Below are 21967 nucleotides of genomic sequence, written 5' to 3' on the forward strand. Positions count from 1 at the left end.
CCCTATCCCAGGAAAGAAAATGAACAGTTCACAAGGCTAAACCTGCTGAAACCAGGCCCAAGAGAAGAAAACAAACAAAAAATGTCATGTTGGCCTATCGTATCTACATGGAAGCCAAATACACCAACAAAAAAGAGGCATGTAATGAAGCCTTATGATTCTGTCTTGGAAAAAATATCTGGTGATTGAATTTGAGGAAGCTTGGCTTGAGAGAACTTTTTCTTGATTCTGCTTATCCAGCCATTTCATTAAATCTGTCCTGCCTTTAATGGCAGAAACAATAATACTTTACTCTCCTACATTTTAAGTTCTTCTAACTTTAACCATTTTCATATGTCTGAAACTATGGCCTCACTTGACTCTTAGTCTTTTTTTTTAATTGTAATTTTTATTTTATTTTTTTGCTTTTTAGGGCTGTGCCTGAGGCTTATGGAAGTTCCTAGGCTAGGGTTTAATCGGAATTGCAGCTGCCAGCCTACCCCACAGCCACAGCAACACAGGATCCAAGCCACACCTGTGACCTACACCACAGCTCAGGGAAAGGCCAGATTCTTAACCCACTGAACAAGGGCAGGGATCAAATCGAGTCCTCAAGGATATTAGTCAGATTCATTTCCGCTGAGCCACAGCAGGAACTCCAACCCTCAGTCTTGATTCCTTTTGATTTTCTTAGGCAATAACCTCATCTTGAAAATCCCTTTTCGAGTGATGTCAGAAGAACATCTTTATCTTATGCAGATCTTTATCTTTCTTTTGGCTTTTTCCCTGAGGCCAGATTGCTATTTTAGAAAATCTCTGATTGTCAGAACTCAGCCTTTGGCTTTATAGCCTCCTAGTTCTGAGCCTTTATATGAATCTGTCTGGCTTGTGTATAGCACCTGTTTTATGACTTGGACAATCTCTTCTCTGTAATTATATATATGTATATATATTATTACATCTGTATTACACACATGTTATTATATGTCCATAATTATATTTAATTACCTATATATTACATACATATATATTACATATGAATATATATATATATATATTAATGCATACATGAAGAGATAACAAAGCATTGCTTTTTTTTCCTTTCACTCCTGGGTTTAACAAGGTACATGAATTTCCATAACAAGGATTTTTACAAACTAGTTACACATTGTGACAATACTGTGCATTTCATGCTAGCATATCTTTTATTTGTTTATAGCTCAAATAGTCCACATTCTTGCGAGCACGTTCGAATGCAGCCAACAGATTTATAATCAAAGATCCCCACATTACTGTACTTAGATATCTCAACATATTAAATAAAAGGAAAGGTGAAGGGCAACACACAATAAAAACAAAACAGGGAAAAAGAAAAGGAACAAAGCACTGATGGACTGAATCCCTGTAGTCAGCCTTCCTTATCTGTGGTTCCACATCTGCAGATTCAACCAACCATAGATAGTGGAGTATTGTATATATTTACTGAAAAAAAATATGTGTATAAGTGGACTCATGCAGTCCAAAACTGGGTTGAGAAAGAACAGTGCTGGAAGCCTCACATTTCCTGATTTCAAAACATATTACAAAACCAGAGTAATTAAAACAGTATGGTCCTAATTTAAAAGTCAACTTGTAAACAATGGAATAGAATAGTCTAGAAATAAATCCATATATTTCAATTGATTGTGACAAGGATGGCAAGAACATACCAAACCTGGAATTCCTATTGTGGCTCAGTGGAAACAACCCAACTAGTATCCATGAGGATGTGGGTTTGATCCTTGGCCTCGCTTGGTGGGTTAAGGAGCTGGTGCTGCCATGCGCAATGGTATAGGTTGCAGAGGCAGCTTGGATCCCACTTTGCTGTGGCTGTGCTGTAGGCTTGCAGTTGCAGCTCTGATTCAACCCCTAGCCTGAGAACTTCCATATGCTGCACCTGTGGCCCTAAAAAAAAAAAAAAAAAAAAAAAGAATACTCCAGATCTAAATACCTCTGCACATTAGCCTAGGACACCAAGGAGGTTTCTATCATTGCGAATTTGAATTTGAAAGTGGGAAAACAGGACCTCAATGAGGGCTGCAGACCCAAGGGAGTTGGTGAGCCTGCCCCTCCCCCATTTGACATGATTGTCCTAAAGGAAACCTGGCGACTGCAAAACTGAGCAGACTCATGACCGACAGAGAATTTGTAGAGGTCCAGTCTGCCTGGACAGTGGAATCTGGCACACCATCAGAGTGGTATGGAAATGAATTTTGAAGCAGAGGAGATAGAGGAGCTCACCAGGCATGGCCCTGCTCGAGTGACATTGCAAGGTATAGGCTTGTGGCAGCATCAGAACTGACCTCTCCTGGCAGACGAGGTGGAAGGTGAAAGTATTGAGGGACCACTCAGCTGCCTGTTGTGTGAACTGCAGCTGGAGGGAACCTGGTTCTCTCCAGAAGCACCCAGATTTCTGGTGAGGGACCTCTGTGACTGATGGGAGGGAGAAGAAAGAGAAGGGGGCAAACAGGAATATCAAGTGGGCATTGAAAGAACAGGTTTCCTGCCTGCAGTCTGATCTGGGTTTTCAGCAGGGGCACATCCACAGACCTTTAAGACTGCCCCAGCTGAGGTTCTTCCCACCAGGCCCTAAGCATCCCCAAAACCCGGGGTGCTAAGCCCAAACCTCCTCCTGCTCTTATGCCAACTCCTTCTGCACATTCCCAGGTGCACCGCCAGCTCCCTGCAGGGGAAACTACAAACTTGAGCGGTAGCGCCACCTACTGGAAAACAAAAGAAAGAGTTCTAATTGCCGGTCTTGAATCAAACAAATTCTTAATTAAAGAAGGTGTAAGTCTACTTCAAATGAGAGACCAGAAGCTCACGTCATCAAGCACTATGAAAAATCAAGGAAACATGGCATTCCCAAAATAAAACAATTCGCTAGCAACTGAACTCAAAGACATGGACTCGTGATGTAACGGTTGAGTTCAATATAGCTGTTATGAAGAAATTCAATGAATTACAAGAAAATCCAGAAAGATAACTCATTGGACTCAGGAATTAAATTAATGCACAGAAGGAGTTTTTCCATAAAATTAACTTTTTAAAATAAAGTCTAAACCGAAATTCTGAAGCTGAAGCATTCAATGAAGGAGATGAATAATGCAAGAGAGAGCAAAGTTAACAGGGCAGATCAGATAGAAAATAGTATAAGTGACTGGGAGAATAGATATATGAAAATAATTCATAATTCATATATTAGAAGAGGGCAGAGCCAGTAGTTGTTTGTTTAAATGAAGAAACCCTATGAGAACTATCGGATTCAATCAGAAAGGCAAATATAAAAATAACCAGTGTACCAGAGGAAAAGAGAGAAAGGGGCATGAGCTGTGGCATAGGTTGCAGGTGCGGCTTGGATCGCGCATTGTTGTGGCTCTGGTGTAGGTCGGCAGCAACAGCTCCAATTGGACCCCTAGCCTGTGCTACTGGAGCGGCCTTAGAAAAGGAAAAAGAACAAAAAAAAAAAAAAAAAAAAAGGAGAGAAAGGGGCAGAGAGTTTATTTAAAGAAATAAAAGCTAAAGACTTCTCAAATCTGAAATAGGAGTTGGGCATACAAGTCCATAAAGCTAATAAAACATCCTATTGTATCAATGCTAACACACCTTCTCCTAGCCTCATAACGAAACTGTCAAAAGCCAGTGGAAAAAAAGAATCTTAAATGCATGAAAAACATAACTTACAAAGAAACCCCAATTAAGCTGTTAGTTTATCAGCAGAAACTACAGACCATGAGAGAGTAGAATGACATATTCAAAGCATCCTTTTTTTTTTTTTTTTGCTTTTTAGGGCCACACCTGCAGCATATGGCAGTGCCCAGGCTAGGGGTTGAATCAGAGCTGCAGCTGCCGGCTTATACCAGATCCAAGCCATGTCTGCAACATACACCGCAGCTCCCAGCAACACCAGGATCCTTAACCCACTGATTGAGGCCAGGGATCAAATCTGCATCCTCATGGATACTAGCTGAGTTCGTTTCTGCTGGGCTGCAGTACGAACTCCCAAAGTATTGAAATATAAAAATGGCCAGCCAATTTATTCAGCAAAGTTATCCCTCAGGTATGAAGAAGAAATAAAGGCCTTTTGCAGACACAACTCACCACCGTTAGACTGGCCTTGCAAGAAGTGCTAAAAGTTCTTTGAACTTAAATGAAAAGATGACACTCCGTGATGAGAAAAAAAAAAAAAAGCCATAAAAGTACACAACACTCTGGTAAAGGTAAAAAATTAACAGACTTAGAAATTTTAACCAGGGAGTTCCCCATGGTGGCTCAGCAGGTTAAGAATTTGACATCATGTCTGTGAGGATGTGGGTTCCATCCCTGGCCTTGCTCAGAGGGGTAAGGATCCTGCATTGCCTTAAACTATGGTGTAGGTCATAGATATGGCTTGGATCTGGCGTTGCTGTGGCTGTGGTGCAGGCCTGCAGTGGCAGCTCTGATTCAACCCCTAGCCCAGAGAACTTTCATACGCTGCAGGTGCCATGGTAAGAAGAAAAAAGAATAAATTATAAGTATATTAAAACGGTGGGTTAACCATTTTAGTAACCCTATAGTATAAGGGTTAAAGAAAAAGTATCAAATATTGAACATGAATACATGCTCGGCATCTTAGTCATTAGGGAAATGCTATTTGAAACTACATGAGGTACCAATTCACATCCACCAGAATGGCTAAAATCAAAGAATAAAAGAAGCCCCTGCTTGCCAGATTGGAACCCTCATACATTGCCAGTGGGGATGTTAAATGGCTCAGCCACTGTGGAAAAGAGTTTGGGTGTTCCTCAAAAAGTTATAATAGGAGTTCCTGCTGTGGTGCAGTGGGTTCATGATCTGGCTTGTCTCTATGCAGGCGCCGGTTTGATCCCCAGTCTGGCACAGTGGGTTAAAGATGTGTAGGTCACAGCTATGGCTTGGATGCAATCCCTGGCCTAGGAAATTCCACATGCCATGGGAGCAGCTGGAAAAGAAAAAAAAAGTTAAAAAGTTAAAACACACAACACAGTAATTCCACCCTTTGGTATTTAAACATATACATGTATACACATGTTCAGAGCAGCACTACTCACAGTAGCCAAAAAGTGGAAGCAGTTCAAATAACCACTGATGGGCAATGGATAAACAAATTATGGCATATACATGCGGTAGAAGTGGACTATTAACTAGTCATAAAATAAATGAAAATCTGACACATGCTATGAAGTGGGTGAACCTCTAAAACATTATGCCAAGTGGAAGAAATCAGACATAAGTATTTTTAATTTTATTTTTATTAATTCGAATAATTTTATTTATAGAAATGGAAGGCAGATCAGTGGTTGCCAGGTGCTGGTGGGATGACAAAATGGGATGAGACTGTTTCGTGGGTGCAGGGTCTGGTTTTGGAGTGATGGAAATGTTCTGGAACCAGATGGAAGTAGTGATTGCACAACACAGTGAAGATCTAAATGCCACAGAATTGTTTACCTACAAATGATAAACTTTATGTGAATTTCACCTTAAGAAATAAAAGACAGGGAGCTCCCTTTGTGGCTTACTGAGTTAAGAACCTGACTAGTATCCATGAGGATGCCGGTTCAATCCCTGGCCTCGCTCAGTGGGTTAAGGATCTGGAGTTGCCCACAAGCTGTGGTGTAGGTCACAGAGGTGGCTTGGGTCTGTCGTTGCTGTGGCTGTGGTGTAGGCCAGTAGCTGCAGCTCGAGTTCGCCCCCTAGCTGGACCACATTTTATGGGTGTGACTCAGTGACTGGTACACTTTTTCAAGGATCTATCCCTTTTTGTTAGTAGCTCTGTGATTCTTTTGTGTTGCAATAGTACATCAGCAATTAATCCTTTCAATCAGGAAAATTATATTTTGGAAATAAGTTGACATAATTGTGTCATAAAAATGACTTGTAATTTGTCAAGTGCTTTTTTTTGCATCATGTGGTTCTCACCCTTCATTCTGTTAATATGGTGTACTGCACTGATTGCCTTTGTGTGTTGAACTCCATGATGGCTTTATTTTTATTTATTTATTTATTTTGCCTGCACCCTTCTCACATGAAAATTCTCTGGCTGGGGATCAAAACCATGCCACCGCAGCAACCCGAGCCACTGCAGTGAGAACACCAGATCCTTGACCTTCTGCACCACCAGGGTACTCTTCCATGATGGCTTTGATATTTATATTTGCCACAAAATCTTTAGGAAGCAAACCAATAAAATATTTCTTTTAGGAATTCCTGTTGTGGCTGAATGGGTTAAGAAACCAGTTAGTATCTATGAGGATGTGGGTTTGATCCCTGGCCTTGCTCGGTGGGTTAAGGACCCAGTGTTGTCAGCAAGCTGCAACACAGGTCGCAGATATGGCTTGGATCCAGTGCTACTATAGCTGTGGTATAGGCCAGCAGCTGCGGTTCCGATGCGACCCCTAGCCTGAGAACTTCCATATGCTGCAAGTGTAGCACTAAAAAGAAAACAGATTTTTCTTTTAGTGTCTTTCCCCTCCTTACCCTATTGTTTGAGGATAAAAATGTATGATTTGGCTCCCACATACTGGATATTATGGGATGGTATCACCATATTCCATTATTTCAGGCAGCAATCTGTTTCAACAACGAAATATATCTGTACCTTACTAGTCAAAACAAAATGTAAAAAAAAAAAAAGATGTTGTTTGAATTATGAACTCTTACATTACCTCAAAGTCTCACAATATACTTATGAGCTAGGTACGTAAGGTTCTAGTATTCCCAACTTACAGTTTAGGAAATGAAAGAACGTGGGTTTATTTTGGCACAGAGCTAGTTAGGGATGAAGGCTTGAAAGCATCACCTCCCTTAACATATTTCAGCTTTTTCACCATGATTACTCATTCTACTCCATTTTTCAATGCCCGGTTATCTTCTGTTAAACTTGCTAATTAATTCTGAGAACGTGTATGTAAAATGTTTCAGGTTTTCAACCTACACAAGCATATAATCTGCAAAAAATTAGGTGGCACATATATTATCTCTTAACCCTTATTGATTTTATATTTATTTTAAAATCATGTTACAAGATAGTCACTGTTATTCAATTATTCCTCATTTGCCAATCTGCCTATTTGCTCAGATTTATCGTTAACCCCCAAAGCAATATTTGCACCTGGATCATTTGAGTGGTCATATAGACCAAGGTGGAAAAACATTCAGTTTAAGGAAAGAGCAGTGCACCATTATGGAAGAAGCTGGGGTTCTGAGGCTAAGTGGACAGTTTTTGGATCTCAGCTATGGCCCCAGGTAAGTCCCTTTCCACTTGTTTATAAGAGGGATGGGTTGCTTTAGGATTTCAGATTATTTATTAGATGGAGTGTTCGTGGCTCAGTGGGTTGAGAATACGACTGCAGTGGCTTTGGCCACTGCTGAGGTGTGGGTTTGATCCCTGGCTGGGCACAGTGGGCTAAAGATCCAGCTGGGGTGTAGGTCACATGGATTCAATACCTGGCCCATGTGCTGCAAGCATGGCCATAATATATAAACGGCAGATTGTGGGTCTGATTTACTGTACAGCAGAAATTGAAGGAACACTGTAAATCAAATACACTTTAATAAAAAATAAAATTTAAAAATGATTGTAACTATATAATATGTATGTATATGTATATATGTGTATATATATATATTTTTTTCCCTCCTTTAAGCATTAGTTAATTCTGTGTGTGGGACTTTACAGAACATAGTTGCCACAGGAATTGAACATATTAGTATGATCTCATTCATATAAGAATAAACATTGAAATTACACATTTTTTTGTAGATAAGAGGTCCAGTAGAAGCTTGGTCAGTTTTTTTTTCTGAGTCTGTAATTGTATATATATATATATATATATATACACATAGTTATGTATGTGTATACACACGATTTTTTTTTGTCTTTTTTTTTTTTTTGTCTTTTCAGGGCCACACCTGTGGCATATGGAGATTCCTAGGGTGGGGGTTGAATCGCAGCTGTTAACCCAGATCCTTAGCCCACTGAGAGAGGCCAGGAATCGAACCCACAACCTCATGGTTCCTAGTTGGGTTAGTTAACCACTGATCCAGGAAGGGAACTCCCACACGATTTTTTTGTGTTACTTGGGAAATAAGGGGGAAATTACATATTAAAAGATTTGCTCTCATCCAGACAAAATGACTCTTTAAAAAATAAAAACACCGAAATAATTTTACAAATGTGTCTGTATGAATTGATTTGGGCCATGTAGTCCAGAAGGAATAAAATGCCCATAAAATCAAAAGAATGATTTCTTTTTTTTGTTGTTTTTGTCTTTTCAGGGCCTCACCAGCGGCATATGGAGGTTCCCAAGCTAGGGGTCAAATCAGAGCTGTAGCCTCTGCCATACGCAATGCCAGATCAAGCCGCATCAGCAACTTACATCACAGCTCATGGGCAACGTGGAGCCTTACGTGCTCAACCCATTGAGGGAGCTCAGAGATGGAATCTGTGGTCTAACGGAAACTAGTCAGATTCGCCTATGTTGAGCCACGAGGGAAACTTCAAAAGAATGATTTCTTAACTACAGGAGTTCGTGAAGCCCCGCTGTCCTTGGTGTTCATCGCAATATTCTGTGCACTGTAATTTGCACAAGTGATAGTTCCAGTCTGCAGTAAGGAAAACAGGTGCGTGAGCATTCCCCAGACATGGTAGCCTTCTTCCTCTTCTCTTACCTGTCTCTGGGACCTTCCAAGCCCCTGACCGGGTGTGCACACGCGCGCACACAGACGCGGACACACAGACAGACATACACACACGCCATAAAATCTTTCCATGCAAGATTCCAGAGGAAGAGGCTCCTCCGGAAGTGGGAGTGTTATTACCGAACCACCGTCCAGACATCCTCAGAGCTGATGCTAGACCTCGGCCCTGAGTAGGTGAAGAAGGGCTGTCCCAGGACTCCTTCAGGGCTCCTTCCCCCACCGGCTGGAAGGCGGGCGCCCCCTCCTGCGGGGCAGAGGCAGGGAGGGAGGGACGACCGTCCCCGGCGTGCTCTGGGCGCCCCCGGCCAGCAGGCCCAGCAGGACCCTGAAACCGGGCGGACTGTGACCCCACCATGGGCTCCCCGCAAAGCTGGGCCTGGGCTTCTGGAGCCAGGAGGGCCACGCCGCCCCGCCCACGCCGAGGGGTCCTCACTTACGATGGCCGACGGATGTTAGCAGGCCCAGCCCTGAAAGGAGCAGCAATACAGACAGCATTGCGTGATCCGCCTGCCTCTCCACAGAGATGGTTGCTGGAAACCCCGATCAACTGTCCCGTAGGGGCCCGGGGCTCCAGATCTGGAAGGGGAGGGTATGGGAGGAGCGGGGCTGGTGGGGGACCTGTCACTGGACCTGGAAGTCACAGGCGTCCCCTAGCGGCCAGATGAATGCAGGAGGCACCCAGGAGTGCCTGCCTCCTGCTGCCAAAGTGCGCTTTATTTCCAAAAATTTGACATTCTAAACGTATACAAGGGTAATCTTATGTTACAAAAAGCACTGTCTTCTCTGCATGTAAGCCACTTGCTGGCGAAGTTCTTGTTGATATTAGTAATCCACGTTATAGCTTTCTGGTACCATGACTGAATGACTGATGAAGGAAAAAGAAAATGGGAATTCACAATATGTTTAGTAGCAGAAGGTTTCCTACTTTAACCATATCTACCACCAGATTTCTATTTTAAGTCTCAGGTCAAAACACACAAAAGAATAGACACTAAAAAAATTTTTAAAAATCAATTATTATATATTAATTGAAACTTTGATTATAGATACGTTCGTTTCTTAGACAACTAGTCCAAATAAAAAGCTAAACATTAAATGTGTGTATATATGAATATGTATTTATGTGTATAAATATATATGCCTGTGTTTTACTACTTTAATGTTGATTTATCATTTAAATATGAGGCAAAATAATTACAGCCATGAACTTAGTGAAAACAATTGAAATCCATTTATTTGTTTAGTTTTGTAAACTTGTAGCTCTTAGAAGAATCCATGGTTTAGAAAGACTAAGATGAAAAGCTAAACAGAATTTTTTCCCAATCACTATGGAGTTCACACACTGAAAGGCAAGAGAATTTAGGACACTGATTAATGACCGGCACAATTTAAGACAATTATTTGTATAAGCATATTTACCCCTCATATTCTGCATTCTCTTTGTTGCATGATCTTCTCATTTCATTTCGCTTCATGATCATAAAGATGAAAATTATGAAAAAGGGCAGAGAAATGTAGAAACTCAGAATAAGCCAGTTGCCCTGATGTGTATTGTAGGCTTTTTTAATAAAAACTATAGCTAGAAATGAAACATAGAAAGCAATGGATAGTCACTGAATATTTGAATAAATTTATATTTATTTCACTTTAATCACATATCTACATATAAAACCATATACATAGAGTTCCCGTTGTGGCTCTGTGGAAAAGAACCTGAATAGTATCTCTGAGGACATGGGTTCAATTCCTTGGCCCGCTCAGTGGATTAAAGGATCTGGCATTGTCATGAACTGTGGTGAAGGTCGCAGACCAGGCTCAGATCCTGCATTGCGGTGGCTGTGTTGTATAGCAGCTGCAGCTCTGATTCAACCCCTAGTCTGGGAACTTCCCTATGCCCTAAAAAGCAAAGCAAAGCAAAACAAAACAAAGAAGAACAAAAAAACCCAGCCATATGTATAACTGAAACTTTAATATCTTGCAAATTCTTATAGGAGAAAATAGAAGGACATTTAAACCCATACCCAAAACTACAATGGTACATTTTTCATAGATTTACTACTCATCTTTTTTTATATATTTAACTGTTATGATACTGTCTACATGTTTTGAGTTCTGCTTACCACATTCAGCTTATTTATGGCATCAATATTTTTAAAAGGTGATACATTAATAGAGCTTAACTATTTAGAAACATACTGGGAAAACTCCCCATTCTTTCCCCTACACCAAGTCACGCAGTTTCCCTCCTTGGAAAATGACTCCTATTCCTCCATCTAGGATTTATATTTCATATATATGAATAAAATCCACCTCTATACCTATACTTGTCTCTGTATCTACCTATATGCAATATGTTGTGTGTATTTTTCCCCTCACATCGACATTCAACATCTTATGTTCTTTCAATATTTCTTACACTTAAAAAACTGAAGTATTACACAATTCAGAAAAGTACACAATAAATAAATATATTAGCAAAGAATCAGGAAAATCATCCAGGAAAAACATATCCTGTTAGAATCCCTAAAGTATCCTCAGGGCATTTTCTAATCATCATTCGTCTCCAAAGATTACAAGTGTATTGATCCCTTCCATTATTATTTACTTGGTATATTTTTATTGAAGTATAAAATACTAACAGAAATTATATACCTCAAAGAATTTTCTAAACTGAACACATATTGTGTATATGGTGTAAGAAAGTGGTCCAGTGTCATTAATTTGCATGTAGCAATCCAGTTTTCCTAAGATCACTTATTGAAAAGATTCGCCTTTCCTCATTGTATATTCTTGCCTTCTTTCTCATAGATTAATTTACCATATAAGTGTGGGTTTATTTCTGGGCTATTCTGTTCCATTGATCTGTGTGTCTGTTTTGTGCAAGTACTGTACTGTTTTGATTATTACAGATTTGTAATATACTTTGAGATCAGGAAGTTTGATACTTGAAGTTTTTTTCATCTTCCTCTAGGTTGCTTTGGCTATTTTGAGTCTTTTGTGGTTCCATACATTATCAAATTATTTATTCTAGTTCTATGAAAGGTGCCATTGGAATTTTGATAGAGATTGCATTGAATTTGAAAACTACTTTGAATATTTTAACAATATTAATTATTCTAATCCATGAGCATGGTATACATTTCCAAATATTTGTATTTTCTTTAATTTCTTTCATCAATGTCTTACCATTTTCAAAGTATAGGTCTTTCACTTCTTTGGTTAAATATATTCCTAGGCATTTTATTCTCTTTGATGCAATTATAAATGGGATAGTTTCTTGGTTTCTTTTTGAGATAGTTTATTAGTATCTAATAATTCAACAGATTTGTGTATGTTAATTTTGTATCTTGCAACTTTACTGGGTTCACTCATTAGTTTTAATACTTTTTGGTGAAGTCTTTGGGTTTTTTCTACATACAGAATTATGTCATCTGCAAATAGTGATAGTTTTACTTTTTTCTTTCCAATTTGGATTTTTAATGTCTTTTTGGTTTGTTTTTTAATTGCTCTGACTAGGGTGAATAGGATTTCCATTATGATTTTGAATAAAAGTATTTGAAGTGGGCATCCTTATCTGTTTCTGATCTTAGAGGAAAAGCTTTCAGCTTTGCATTATTGAGTATGATGTTAACTTTGGGTTTCCCATATATGGCCTTTATTATGTTGAGGTATACTCCCTTTATATCACTTTGTTGAGGGCCTTTATCAAAAATGGATGTTGAATCAATGATAGCCACTTGCCTTCATTCACAGAACAAGAAAAAGCATAAACATGTACTCCATCGCTCAAAATGTAATTTACTATTATGTCCTAATAAATATGTACACATATTTTACCATGTTTTTGTCTAAATTTCACTCAGAAAAAAAACTTTATCCTACAGTTGTTTTTAGTAACCTATGAAGTTTTTAATAACATGGAATGCAAATAATTTACATCGTGTTCATTTGCTCATATTTAAATTTTTTTTTTTTTTATGGCTGCACCCATGGCACATGAATTGAATCCAAGCCCTATGCCATAGCTAAGCAATGCTGGATCCTTTAACCTACTTCACTGGCCCAGGGATTGAACCCACACCTCCTCAGTGACCTGAACTATTGCAGTCAGATTCTTAACCCACTGCACCACAGCAAGAACTCCTATTTTGTTTTGAATTCATGTTATGTCATTTATTGAAACTTAATTTAAGAGTACTGTAGTCTATCTTAGTAACTAAGTTTACTGAAACAGTGTCTGTGAGGAAAAATTATTACAAATATTACTTAACACTATTAAAGCCACTATTCAAGATAATTTCTTTTAATTACTTATGAGACCATGAAAGATTTGGCTCAGCAATATATTTCTTTAATTATTTCATAAACCCTCATTTTGTTTTAAAAGTTTTATTATTACTTACCAGATTTATGATCATTTCCATCATCAATACTTCCTCCTGGTGAGCCAATTTGTAGTTCACAATCTGGAGGCCTATAGCCAGGAAGGCAATGACAGTTACCTAAATTATTACATATCTGAAATAGAAAAACATATAATCACTATAAATCATGGTAGTCTCTCTATATTATATATAAACACAAATTCAAAAGAACAAAAATTACTATTTTTCTAAGTTTATTGAGATGGTATAATGTGAGAAGTAGGTTACAAAAAGTATTGAAAATTTTGGCAACATAACAGTCAATGATAAAATCACTACCCTGGAGTTCCGTCGTGGCACAGTGGTTAACGAATCCAACTAGGAAGCATGGGGTTGCGGGTTCTATCCCTGGCCTTGCTCAGTAGGTTAACAATCCTGCGTTGCCATGAGCTGTGGTGTAGGTTGCAGACGCGGCTCGGATCCCACGTTGCTGTGGCTCTGGCATAGGCCAGGCGGCTACAGCTCCGATTAGACCCCTAGCCTGGGAACTCCATATTTATTTTAAAAAAATCACTACCCTACAAGATAGTTTTTTTCTGGCCTACATATATCGACTCTTTCTGATAAGTACTGTGTCTTCCTCAATCATTTTTTTTAATAAGTGAGAACAATACAAATTATGGATATTGTATTCACAGAGGAGAGCATCATTAAGTGAATTAAGAATTTTTCACAAATAATATTTCATGTAGTTATTTTTGAAACATTGTCTATCACCACTTCCACATTTCCCATTCATGGACTTTAATTTATATACAAAATATTGTGATAAATTTACCATCAATTGCTTGGCTCCTTTAATTGCTTATTCTAGCCCCTTTTCCAAAATTTAACACTATTGATCAACCACTTGTACTTCATTTTTAAGTGAACAATTTTCAAAAGTAAAAAAAAAAAACAAATTGATGCCAAAAATATTTAAAATGGACAATAAGATAAAACTTTATGATAAGCTTGAATTGCTAGCAATTTATATTCAGTGCAATTTATGTGTTATTTACGCTTTTACATTTCAATAGCTTAGTATTAATTTTCATTTAAAAGACGTAAGTAGAATTTTCTAAAATTTAAACAATTAAAATGCACAAAACTAAGTGTCTTCACTCACTAAGTTCCAATGTCCACTGATAAGCATTTTCCATGCTATGTATGCTTATATATATCCATAAATACAAATTCCCAGGTTTTTGCCAAACTAACATCACTAATGTTATGTTATGAACATATTCCTCTACCTGAAAGTATAAATATAGGACTAGCATATTTAAAAAATAGACATAATATACAATGGTATAGATATTTCCTATAATTCTGCTATAGATACTGTGTCCTGTCCATGTACACTGATATTGCTAAATTCTTTGCATTTAAAGCTTATTAAAATTTTAAATCTTTCTTTTCTACATCTCAAAAGTGATTTCAATAAAATGAATTTGAATTATAATCTTGAAATCCATAAAATGTTCTATTTTACATATCAATACCTCTATTTTTTTATATTTAGTGCACTGGTGATAAATATTTTAACATGAGGTTTTGAAATTAGGATTAGAACATTATTTATTATTTCAAGCCTAATCCAAAATGTTCCCCCTTCCTGAATTAATTAATAATTATCTAAGCAACATAAGACAGCAGAGGTTACCACCATTGCCTTTTGACTAACTTAATAATAGAAAAAGATGGTCAGCTAGAGCAGAAGCAATAATCAAATAAACAATACTATTAAATTTTATTAAGTGAAGAATGACTTGTTTTTTCAGACTGGATGTGTAATTTGACTTCCTAATAGAAAATATGAAACAAAAACTACATACTTTAAATAGTAACACCTCCTACCTCCAAGTTATACTACAGAATTTCTTTTGTATTTGGGCAAGTCAGGGTAAGGGAAGAAATTTAAAAATGATTCATCAAAATATAGAAGAAACTGTATAAACAAAAATACAAGAAATAAATAGTGCATAATGTAAAGAATAACAACAATGAAAGATGAAAGATGACTGTTATCATAACTGACTAGAGCATGAAAATTAGGAAACAGACCAATAAATATTTAGGCAAATACAAACAAAAATGCATTAGGTATGGACATATTAGAAATAATATAATAATTTACGAAATAATATAATTTATATGTTTAGTCTTAAAAACTAAAATGATAAACATAAGCTATTTCAGGCACATGTAAGTTTTAAACAACAAATTTGAAAATAGAGATAGGGTGAATGATTTTTTTTTTATAAATTACAAATATGTTTTATAAGTATATAAGGGTAATTCAGACATAAGGAAAAAGGAGATCCTGCCATTTGAAACAACCTGGATGGAGTACAAGATAGTATGTGAAACAAAATAAGCCACATAGAGAAAGATAAATACTATATGAACTCGCTTTTATGCGGAATCTTAAAAAAAAAAGTTGAACTCGTAGGAAGAGAGAGGGGTTACAAGAGAATGAAGATGTAGGTAAAATGGGAGATGCTGGTCAAAGAGTACAAGCTGCAGTTATGTATGATGACTAAATCTAGAGACCCAATGCACACATATGGTGACTACATTTAACAATATTGTATTATGCCCTGGAAATAAGCTAAGAGAGTAGATTTCAGGTGCACGCAGCACAGAAAAATGATACTTATATGAGGTGATAGTATGTTAATTAGCTTGATACAACTTTTACTGTAAAATACAATGTCCATAAACCTGGTCTTACTGTGGTATTCATTTCAGAATGTATAAAAACATCCAGTCACTGTTGGACAAGTGAAATCAATGTAATATTGTATGTTAACTATAGCCAAATAAAATGTATCAATGACCTACAATCTATAACCCCAGTGTGAGATTTTTGTTAACAAAATATTAAGGCTGAAGGCTTAAAACAGATAATTGAACAAAGGAAAGCAAAGATCAGGCTAACAATTGTAACTAGAGAAAATAAAAATAAACCATGAAAATGTAGCCATCCTTTTGTTTTTTTGGCCATGCCCACAGTGTACAGAAGTTCTCAAATGACATATCCAACCTGCGTCATAGCAGTGACCCGAACCATGGCGCTGACATTGCTTTATTAACACTGGATCTAGCTATTCTTTTTGTTTACATTTCATAGAATATTAAAGACAATATGATGGCATTTTATATCTTCTAAAGCCAATCAAAACTTATAAAATTGAATACTGATAGATTTGGTGAATTGGGGATCATTCACATAATATTCTTGCAATCATACACTAATTTTCTTTTAGGAAAATGGAAAAACAAGATTATATAGTTAAAGAAGTAAAAATAAAATGTAGAAATAATAACAAATTTGTATTACCAGATTAAAATAGGTAAGCAGTTGGGCAGAAATATAATATTTGCATGAGGATATATTTTCTATTAGAAACCTCTTCAGAAGAACATCAAACTCTCTAACACGTCAACATATTTTTTAAGTACGCTTTCTGTAAAATATTATATAGCCATAAATTTTAATTATGAAGAGTATGAGGGAGAATAAATGTGTTCACAGTATAACACGCATTTACTTGTAAGAGAGAATAATAAATGTTTTTTATATAAACATGTTACTGGAGTTCCTTCTCTGGTGCAGCAGATTAGGAATCCAATGTCTCTGCAACGGTGAGGGTTTGATCCCTGACTGAGCACAAAGGGTTAAGGATCTGGCGTTGCTGCAGCTGTGGCATAGTCTGCAGCTGTGGCTGAGATTCCATCCCTGGCCTGGGAACTTCCATGCACCATGGATGTGGCTGAAAAAAAAAAAAACAAACCCAAAACTACACAATAATAGCACATTACTAATTCATAAGTTATGAGTGCTTACAATAAATTCAATACACCTTACACATTAAATACAATTCACTTCATAGTGTTTGGATCAGTTGAAAATCAGCTCATTTAATTTATATTAGTTAGCTATTCCCAGGCAAGGTCGGTTTAAAAGCAACCTAGATTTTCAATTCTCCCCAAACAGGATAGATTTTTACTTTGAATTACTCACAAAAATAACAGGAAACTTAGAACTACAAAAAGAAAAGTAGCTTACCCCATTTCCTCTGCATTTTGTAGTGGCATTACAATTGTATCCCATCAAAGGAACTTTTTTGCAGGTTTTGTTTATACAATACTAAAATAAAACAAACATAATATTTTATAATTATTCACAAATTTGATACTAGGAAAGAATTAATTATTTGTTACATACGTATAAAAGATGCTCAAGATGAGATTTTTTATTATGTATTACTCTGATTCTGATACAAGGATTCTGGAACTCTAATACAAAAATATAAACAATAATAAATTTAAGTAAAAACCCCTTAGAGTGTTTACCTTTACCTAGTTTATGTAATAATGTTAAATAATTTTGGTTTTGATACTTACAATTAGAAATTGAATTGAGAATCTCTATCAGAGGAGTTTTATATGTTATGTTAATGCTCTGTTAAGAATAATTGGTTAATTAATATTAATGATTTGTCCTCTCAAAAACTAGAATATAATTTATTAATTTGGTTTGGGTTTCAAATATAAGTTAATATTTTGGATTATAAATTATTATGAATCCTGTTATAATATTGATCAGAATAATCTAGCAAGAGAAATAACTTAATCTGTATCATCGCTAAACCCTTCTTATGTCAAAGTGAGTAATCTAGTGGTAAATCAGTCACTTTTTCCCTCACTTATTAGACAACTAAACTTAACCAAAAAGTATATACTGAAAACTAAAAAGAAGCACTGAAAAATAATTTTACAGAAAAATAGAAAGCTCACCTGTGTTCATGGACTAGAAGACATAATATTGTTATCAGTACTATCCAAAGCATCTATAAATTTAATTCAATCTGTCAAAAGTCCAAAGAAACTTTTTTTTTCATAAATAGGAAATCTCATCCTAAAATGTGTATGGAATCTCAAGAGACACATATATATATATATACACAGAGAGAGAGAGAGAATGAAAGTTATATATATATATCTTTATATATATATATATATATATATATATATATATATATATATAAAGATATTAGTTCTTCACAAATTAAACTACAGTTTTAATATAATTCTTATTAAATTTCTGAAAAGTTTTATTGTCTTATACAAGTTTATTTTATAATTTATATGGAAAGGTATAGGCCCAGAATAGCTAAAACTATATTATTGAAAGAAATATAAAATGAGAAGAATCACTCTGCTTGTTATTAAAACTTACTATATTGCTAAAATAACCAAGAGATATGATATTAGTGGATGGATAGACATGCAGATTAATTGAACCATCTAGACAACACAAGACCCACAAAAATATACTCTATTTCTGGCAAAGATACAAAAAACCCTCACACATTATAAGATAAACCTAAACTGAAACAGACTTAAATGTAAAACACCATATTATACATTTTATGAAAAAAAAATTGGGAAAATATCTCCATGACCTAGGATTAGGAAAAGGGTTATTAAACGACACACAAAAAAGCACACTTATGAAAGGAAAAATTGATAAACTGACATCATGAAAATCAAAAGCTTTTGCTCTGTTAAAGTCTGTGGAGGGGACAAAAACAAAAAGCTATAGAAGGAAATATTTTCAAACTTAAGAAGATAAGAACAGTTAAAACTCAACAATTTTCAAAAGGGTAATCAATCCTATTAGAATAGAATAGAAAAATAAAAAAATAGAAAATTGGCAAAAGACATGAGTAGACCCTTCAATGCAGAGGATATAGTGATGGTAAAAAGCACATGAAAAAAATGTTGAAAAAAATATACTGATGGTAAAAAGCACATGAAAAAAAATTATATTCCTATAATTAACCATTAGAGGAATGCACATCAAAAGCCCACATATCAGTGCACACATGCCAACATGGCAAAAATAAAAATGAGCCATAACACCAAACACCACTGAGGATGTGGAGGAACTAGATCACTCAACTATTGCTGGTGGAAAAATGAAATCGTTCAGCCACTCTTGCAAAGATTACAGCAGTTTCTCACAGAACCAAAAATATACTTACGTGAACCACAGGTGGCACTCTTAGGCATTTATGTTAGGAAAGTGAAATACACATACATTATCTCAGCTTCATGAATCAAGAATTATGGTCATGACATAGATGGGCCCTTGATTTTGGGATTCTTAGAGTGTCAGGCAGTTTTACCGGAAGGCTTTACTCAGGCAGATGTGCTTTCAAATTTGCCATGTGGTTGTTGGCAAACTATGGGATTAACATTCTTGTTTCCACCAGGGCTGTTGCTGGAGATCATATTCACCATCCCCCTAACATGGCAGCTTGTTTCATCAAAGCAAGCCAAGCAAGAATGAGAGGGAGAGAAAGAGCTTGCAAGCAAACACAATGAAAGATACTATTTTTTATAGCCTGATGTTGGAAGTGACATCCTCTCACTTTCACTATACTCCATGCATGAAAAGCAAGTCTCACAACAGTGTGGGGTGGGATATTTCACAACCGAGTGAATAAAAGAAGGAGAGGTCATTAGGGTATATTCTCTTCTCTTCTCTTCTCTTCTCTTCTCTTCTCTTCTCTTCTCTTCTCTTCTCTTCTCTTCTCTTCTCTTCTCTTCTCTTCTATTATTTTATATCATTTTAAGGCAGCACCTGCAGCATATGGAATTTCCCAGGGTAGGGGCCAAATAGGACCTGCAGCTGAGGCCTGCACCACAGCCACAGCAACAATGGATCTGAGCCGCATCTGTGACCTGCTTCACAGCTTGCAGCAATGCCAGATCCTTAACCCAGTGAGTGAGGCCAGAGATTGAACCTGCATCCTCACAGAGACTATGTTGGGTTCTTAACCTGCTGAGCCAATAATGGGAACTCCAGGGTACATTTTAAAAGCAGATTATCACAGGAGTTCTTTTGTGGCACAGTGGGTTAAAACCTAGCATTGTCACTGCTGTGGTTCAGGTTGCTGATGTGGCATGGGTTCGGACTCTGGCCTGGGAACTTCCACATGCCACAGGCATGGCCAAAAAAAAAAAAAAAGCAGATTATCACAGTCCATCCTTTACAAATATTACATATACTTTACCATGCAAATTACATTCATCTACCAGGTCTCCAGATATCTCATCTGTTTAAAATATCCACTCAAAGGCTGTCTCTTCACCTAAATTAGCTCCAGCTATGGGTTAGGCTCCTGCCATACTTCCTTGACTACAGCTCCTCAATCTGTGGATTTGTGAAAGTACACAGTTATCTGTTTCTGACACCACCAACACACAGTGGTAGGACAGGCATAGGAGAACTTGTACAGACCTTCTTGCTCAAATGCGCAGAGAATTGGGACACAAAAAGGAATCATCGGGCCATAACAACTCTGAAATCCAGTGGAGCAAATGTTAGGAGTTCCTTGGTTGGATTTTGAAGCATGTGAATAACACTTGGCTTATGGTTCTGCCCTCTCAGCTCTTGTTTCCCTTCCAAACATTGTTTCCTTTTTCATGAAAAATAGCAGGCGTTTACTGCTGAATAATTGTCTTAGCCTGCTTTCCAACAGTAGAATTGGGGAAGTCCAGTAGCCTCTTTTCATTTTGTATTCTTTTTCCCTGTTATCCTTCCTGACAGTGAGTCTGCTGATACTTCTAAAAAAAAAAAAAAAAAATTGCATGGATCGCCTGTGAATCTCATCAGAGTTCATTCCATTAGGCAAAAGACATATTTCTGCAACATCTCTTGAATACATCTCTTCGTAATAAGCTGCTTTCTGCCTTGGGCTTCTGTTGAGATGGCTGAAAGAAAAAGTCCTAAAGCTTTTAGAGGGCTCGCTTTCCGTTTTATTTAAAGAATATGTGGGGCCCACCCTTAATCTCTAAGAGGGATGTTTGTGAAATTTTATGTACTGGAACTCTTAACTAATGTTTACATAGCCTCACTCAGTATTAGCTCTAGACCATGTTTTCTGAGAGTTCTTAGAGTCCGTTTCTTAATTCTAGCATCTTTTGCTGTGTGAACAGGCTGGACATGTTCAAAGTCATCAAGTCATGGTTAGTTTTCGTTTAACAGTTCTTCTCTCAATTTGTTTCCATCCTTTCATACTTTATTATAAGCCGCAAGAAGAAATCAGATCAGATCGCCAAGTTTATTAGATATGCCTTCTGATTTCCACAAACTGTAGAAGAAAGCATGCGAAGCTTTCACCCACGAAATAAAAAGGACCCTCCTTCCTTTAGCTTTCAATAATATATACCTCGTTACCCGTTGAGCCCTGAAAAGCAAGGTCTCCAAATTCTGAGTTTTACTAAAGCTCTGATCAGGGAATCTGAGCTTTGTTTATCATGGTCTTCAAAATTCTTCTAGCTTGCACCCACTTTCTGGTTCTACAGTAACTCTAACATTTAGTGGAATTTAGTTACAGTTGCATCATACTTCCAGGTACCATACTCTCTATTAGTTATCTAATGCTGCCTAACAAATTACCCCCCAGAATTAATGGCATTAAACAACATTTATTTGATCAGAGGTTCTGTGTGTGAGGAACTCAGGCACACCTTGGCTGGATTCTCCGTTTCACAAACTCTTACAAGGCTCTAATCAAGATGTCATCAAGGACTGGTATCTCATTCGAAGGTCTGACTTGGAAGAATCCTCTTCAAACCTTGCTCCTGTGGTCTTTGGCAGAATTCATTTCCTTGCAGATTATGGGATTGGGAGCATCAGTTCCTCTCTGGCCTGTAATTGCTTTTCCTTTGGAGTTTTTCCGTCATGTAGTTTGCTGCAGCAAAGCAAGCAAACTAAGAAGCTGAGAGAGAATGTGCATGCAAAACGG

At 37.0% G+C, this 21967-nt stretch overlaps 1 protein-coding gene across 1 annotated transcript in view; it reads right to left on the reverse strand.

Annotated features, from left to right (window-relative positions):
• Window positions 1-9558: 9558 nt before the first annotated feature.
• ADAM18 (ADAM metallopeptidase domain 18) overlaps window positions 9559-21967 on the reverse strand; it is a 59815-nt gene continuing 47406 nt past the window's right edge. Inside the window, exons 17-20 of the mRNA XM_047770206.1 lie at window positions 17215-17295; window positions 13140-13254; window positions 10156-10315; window positions 9559-9601 (exon numbers count right to left, since the gene is read on the reverse strand). Coding sequence (XP_047626162.1) covers window positions 9559-9601; window positions 10156-10315; window positions 13140-13254; window positions 17215-17295 — 399 coding nt within the window. The remainder of the gene's footprint in view (window positions 9602-10155; window positions 10316-13139; window positions 13255-17214; window positions 17296-21967) is intronic.

The sequence above is a fragment of the Phacochoerus africanus genome, chromosome 3, assembly GCF_016906955.1.
Source record: "Phacochoerus africanus isolate WHEZ1 chromosome 3, ROS_Pafr_v1, whole genome shotgun sequence".
NCBI lineage: Eukaryota > Metazoa > Chordata > Mammalia > Artiodactyla > Suidae > Phacochoerus > Phacochoerus africanus.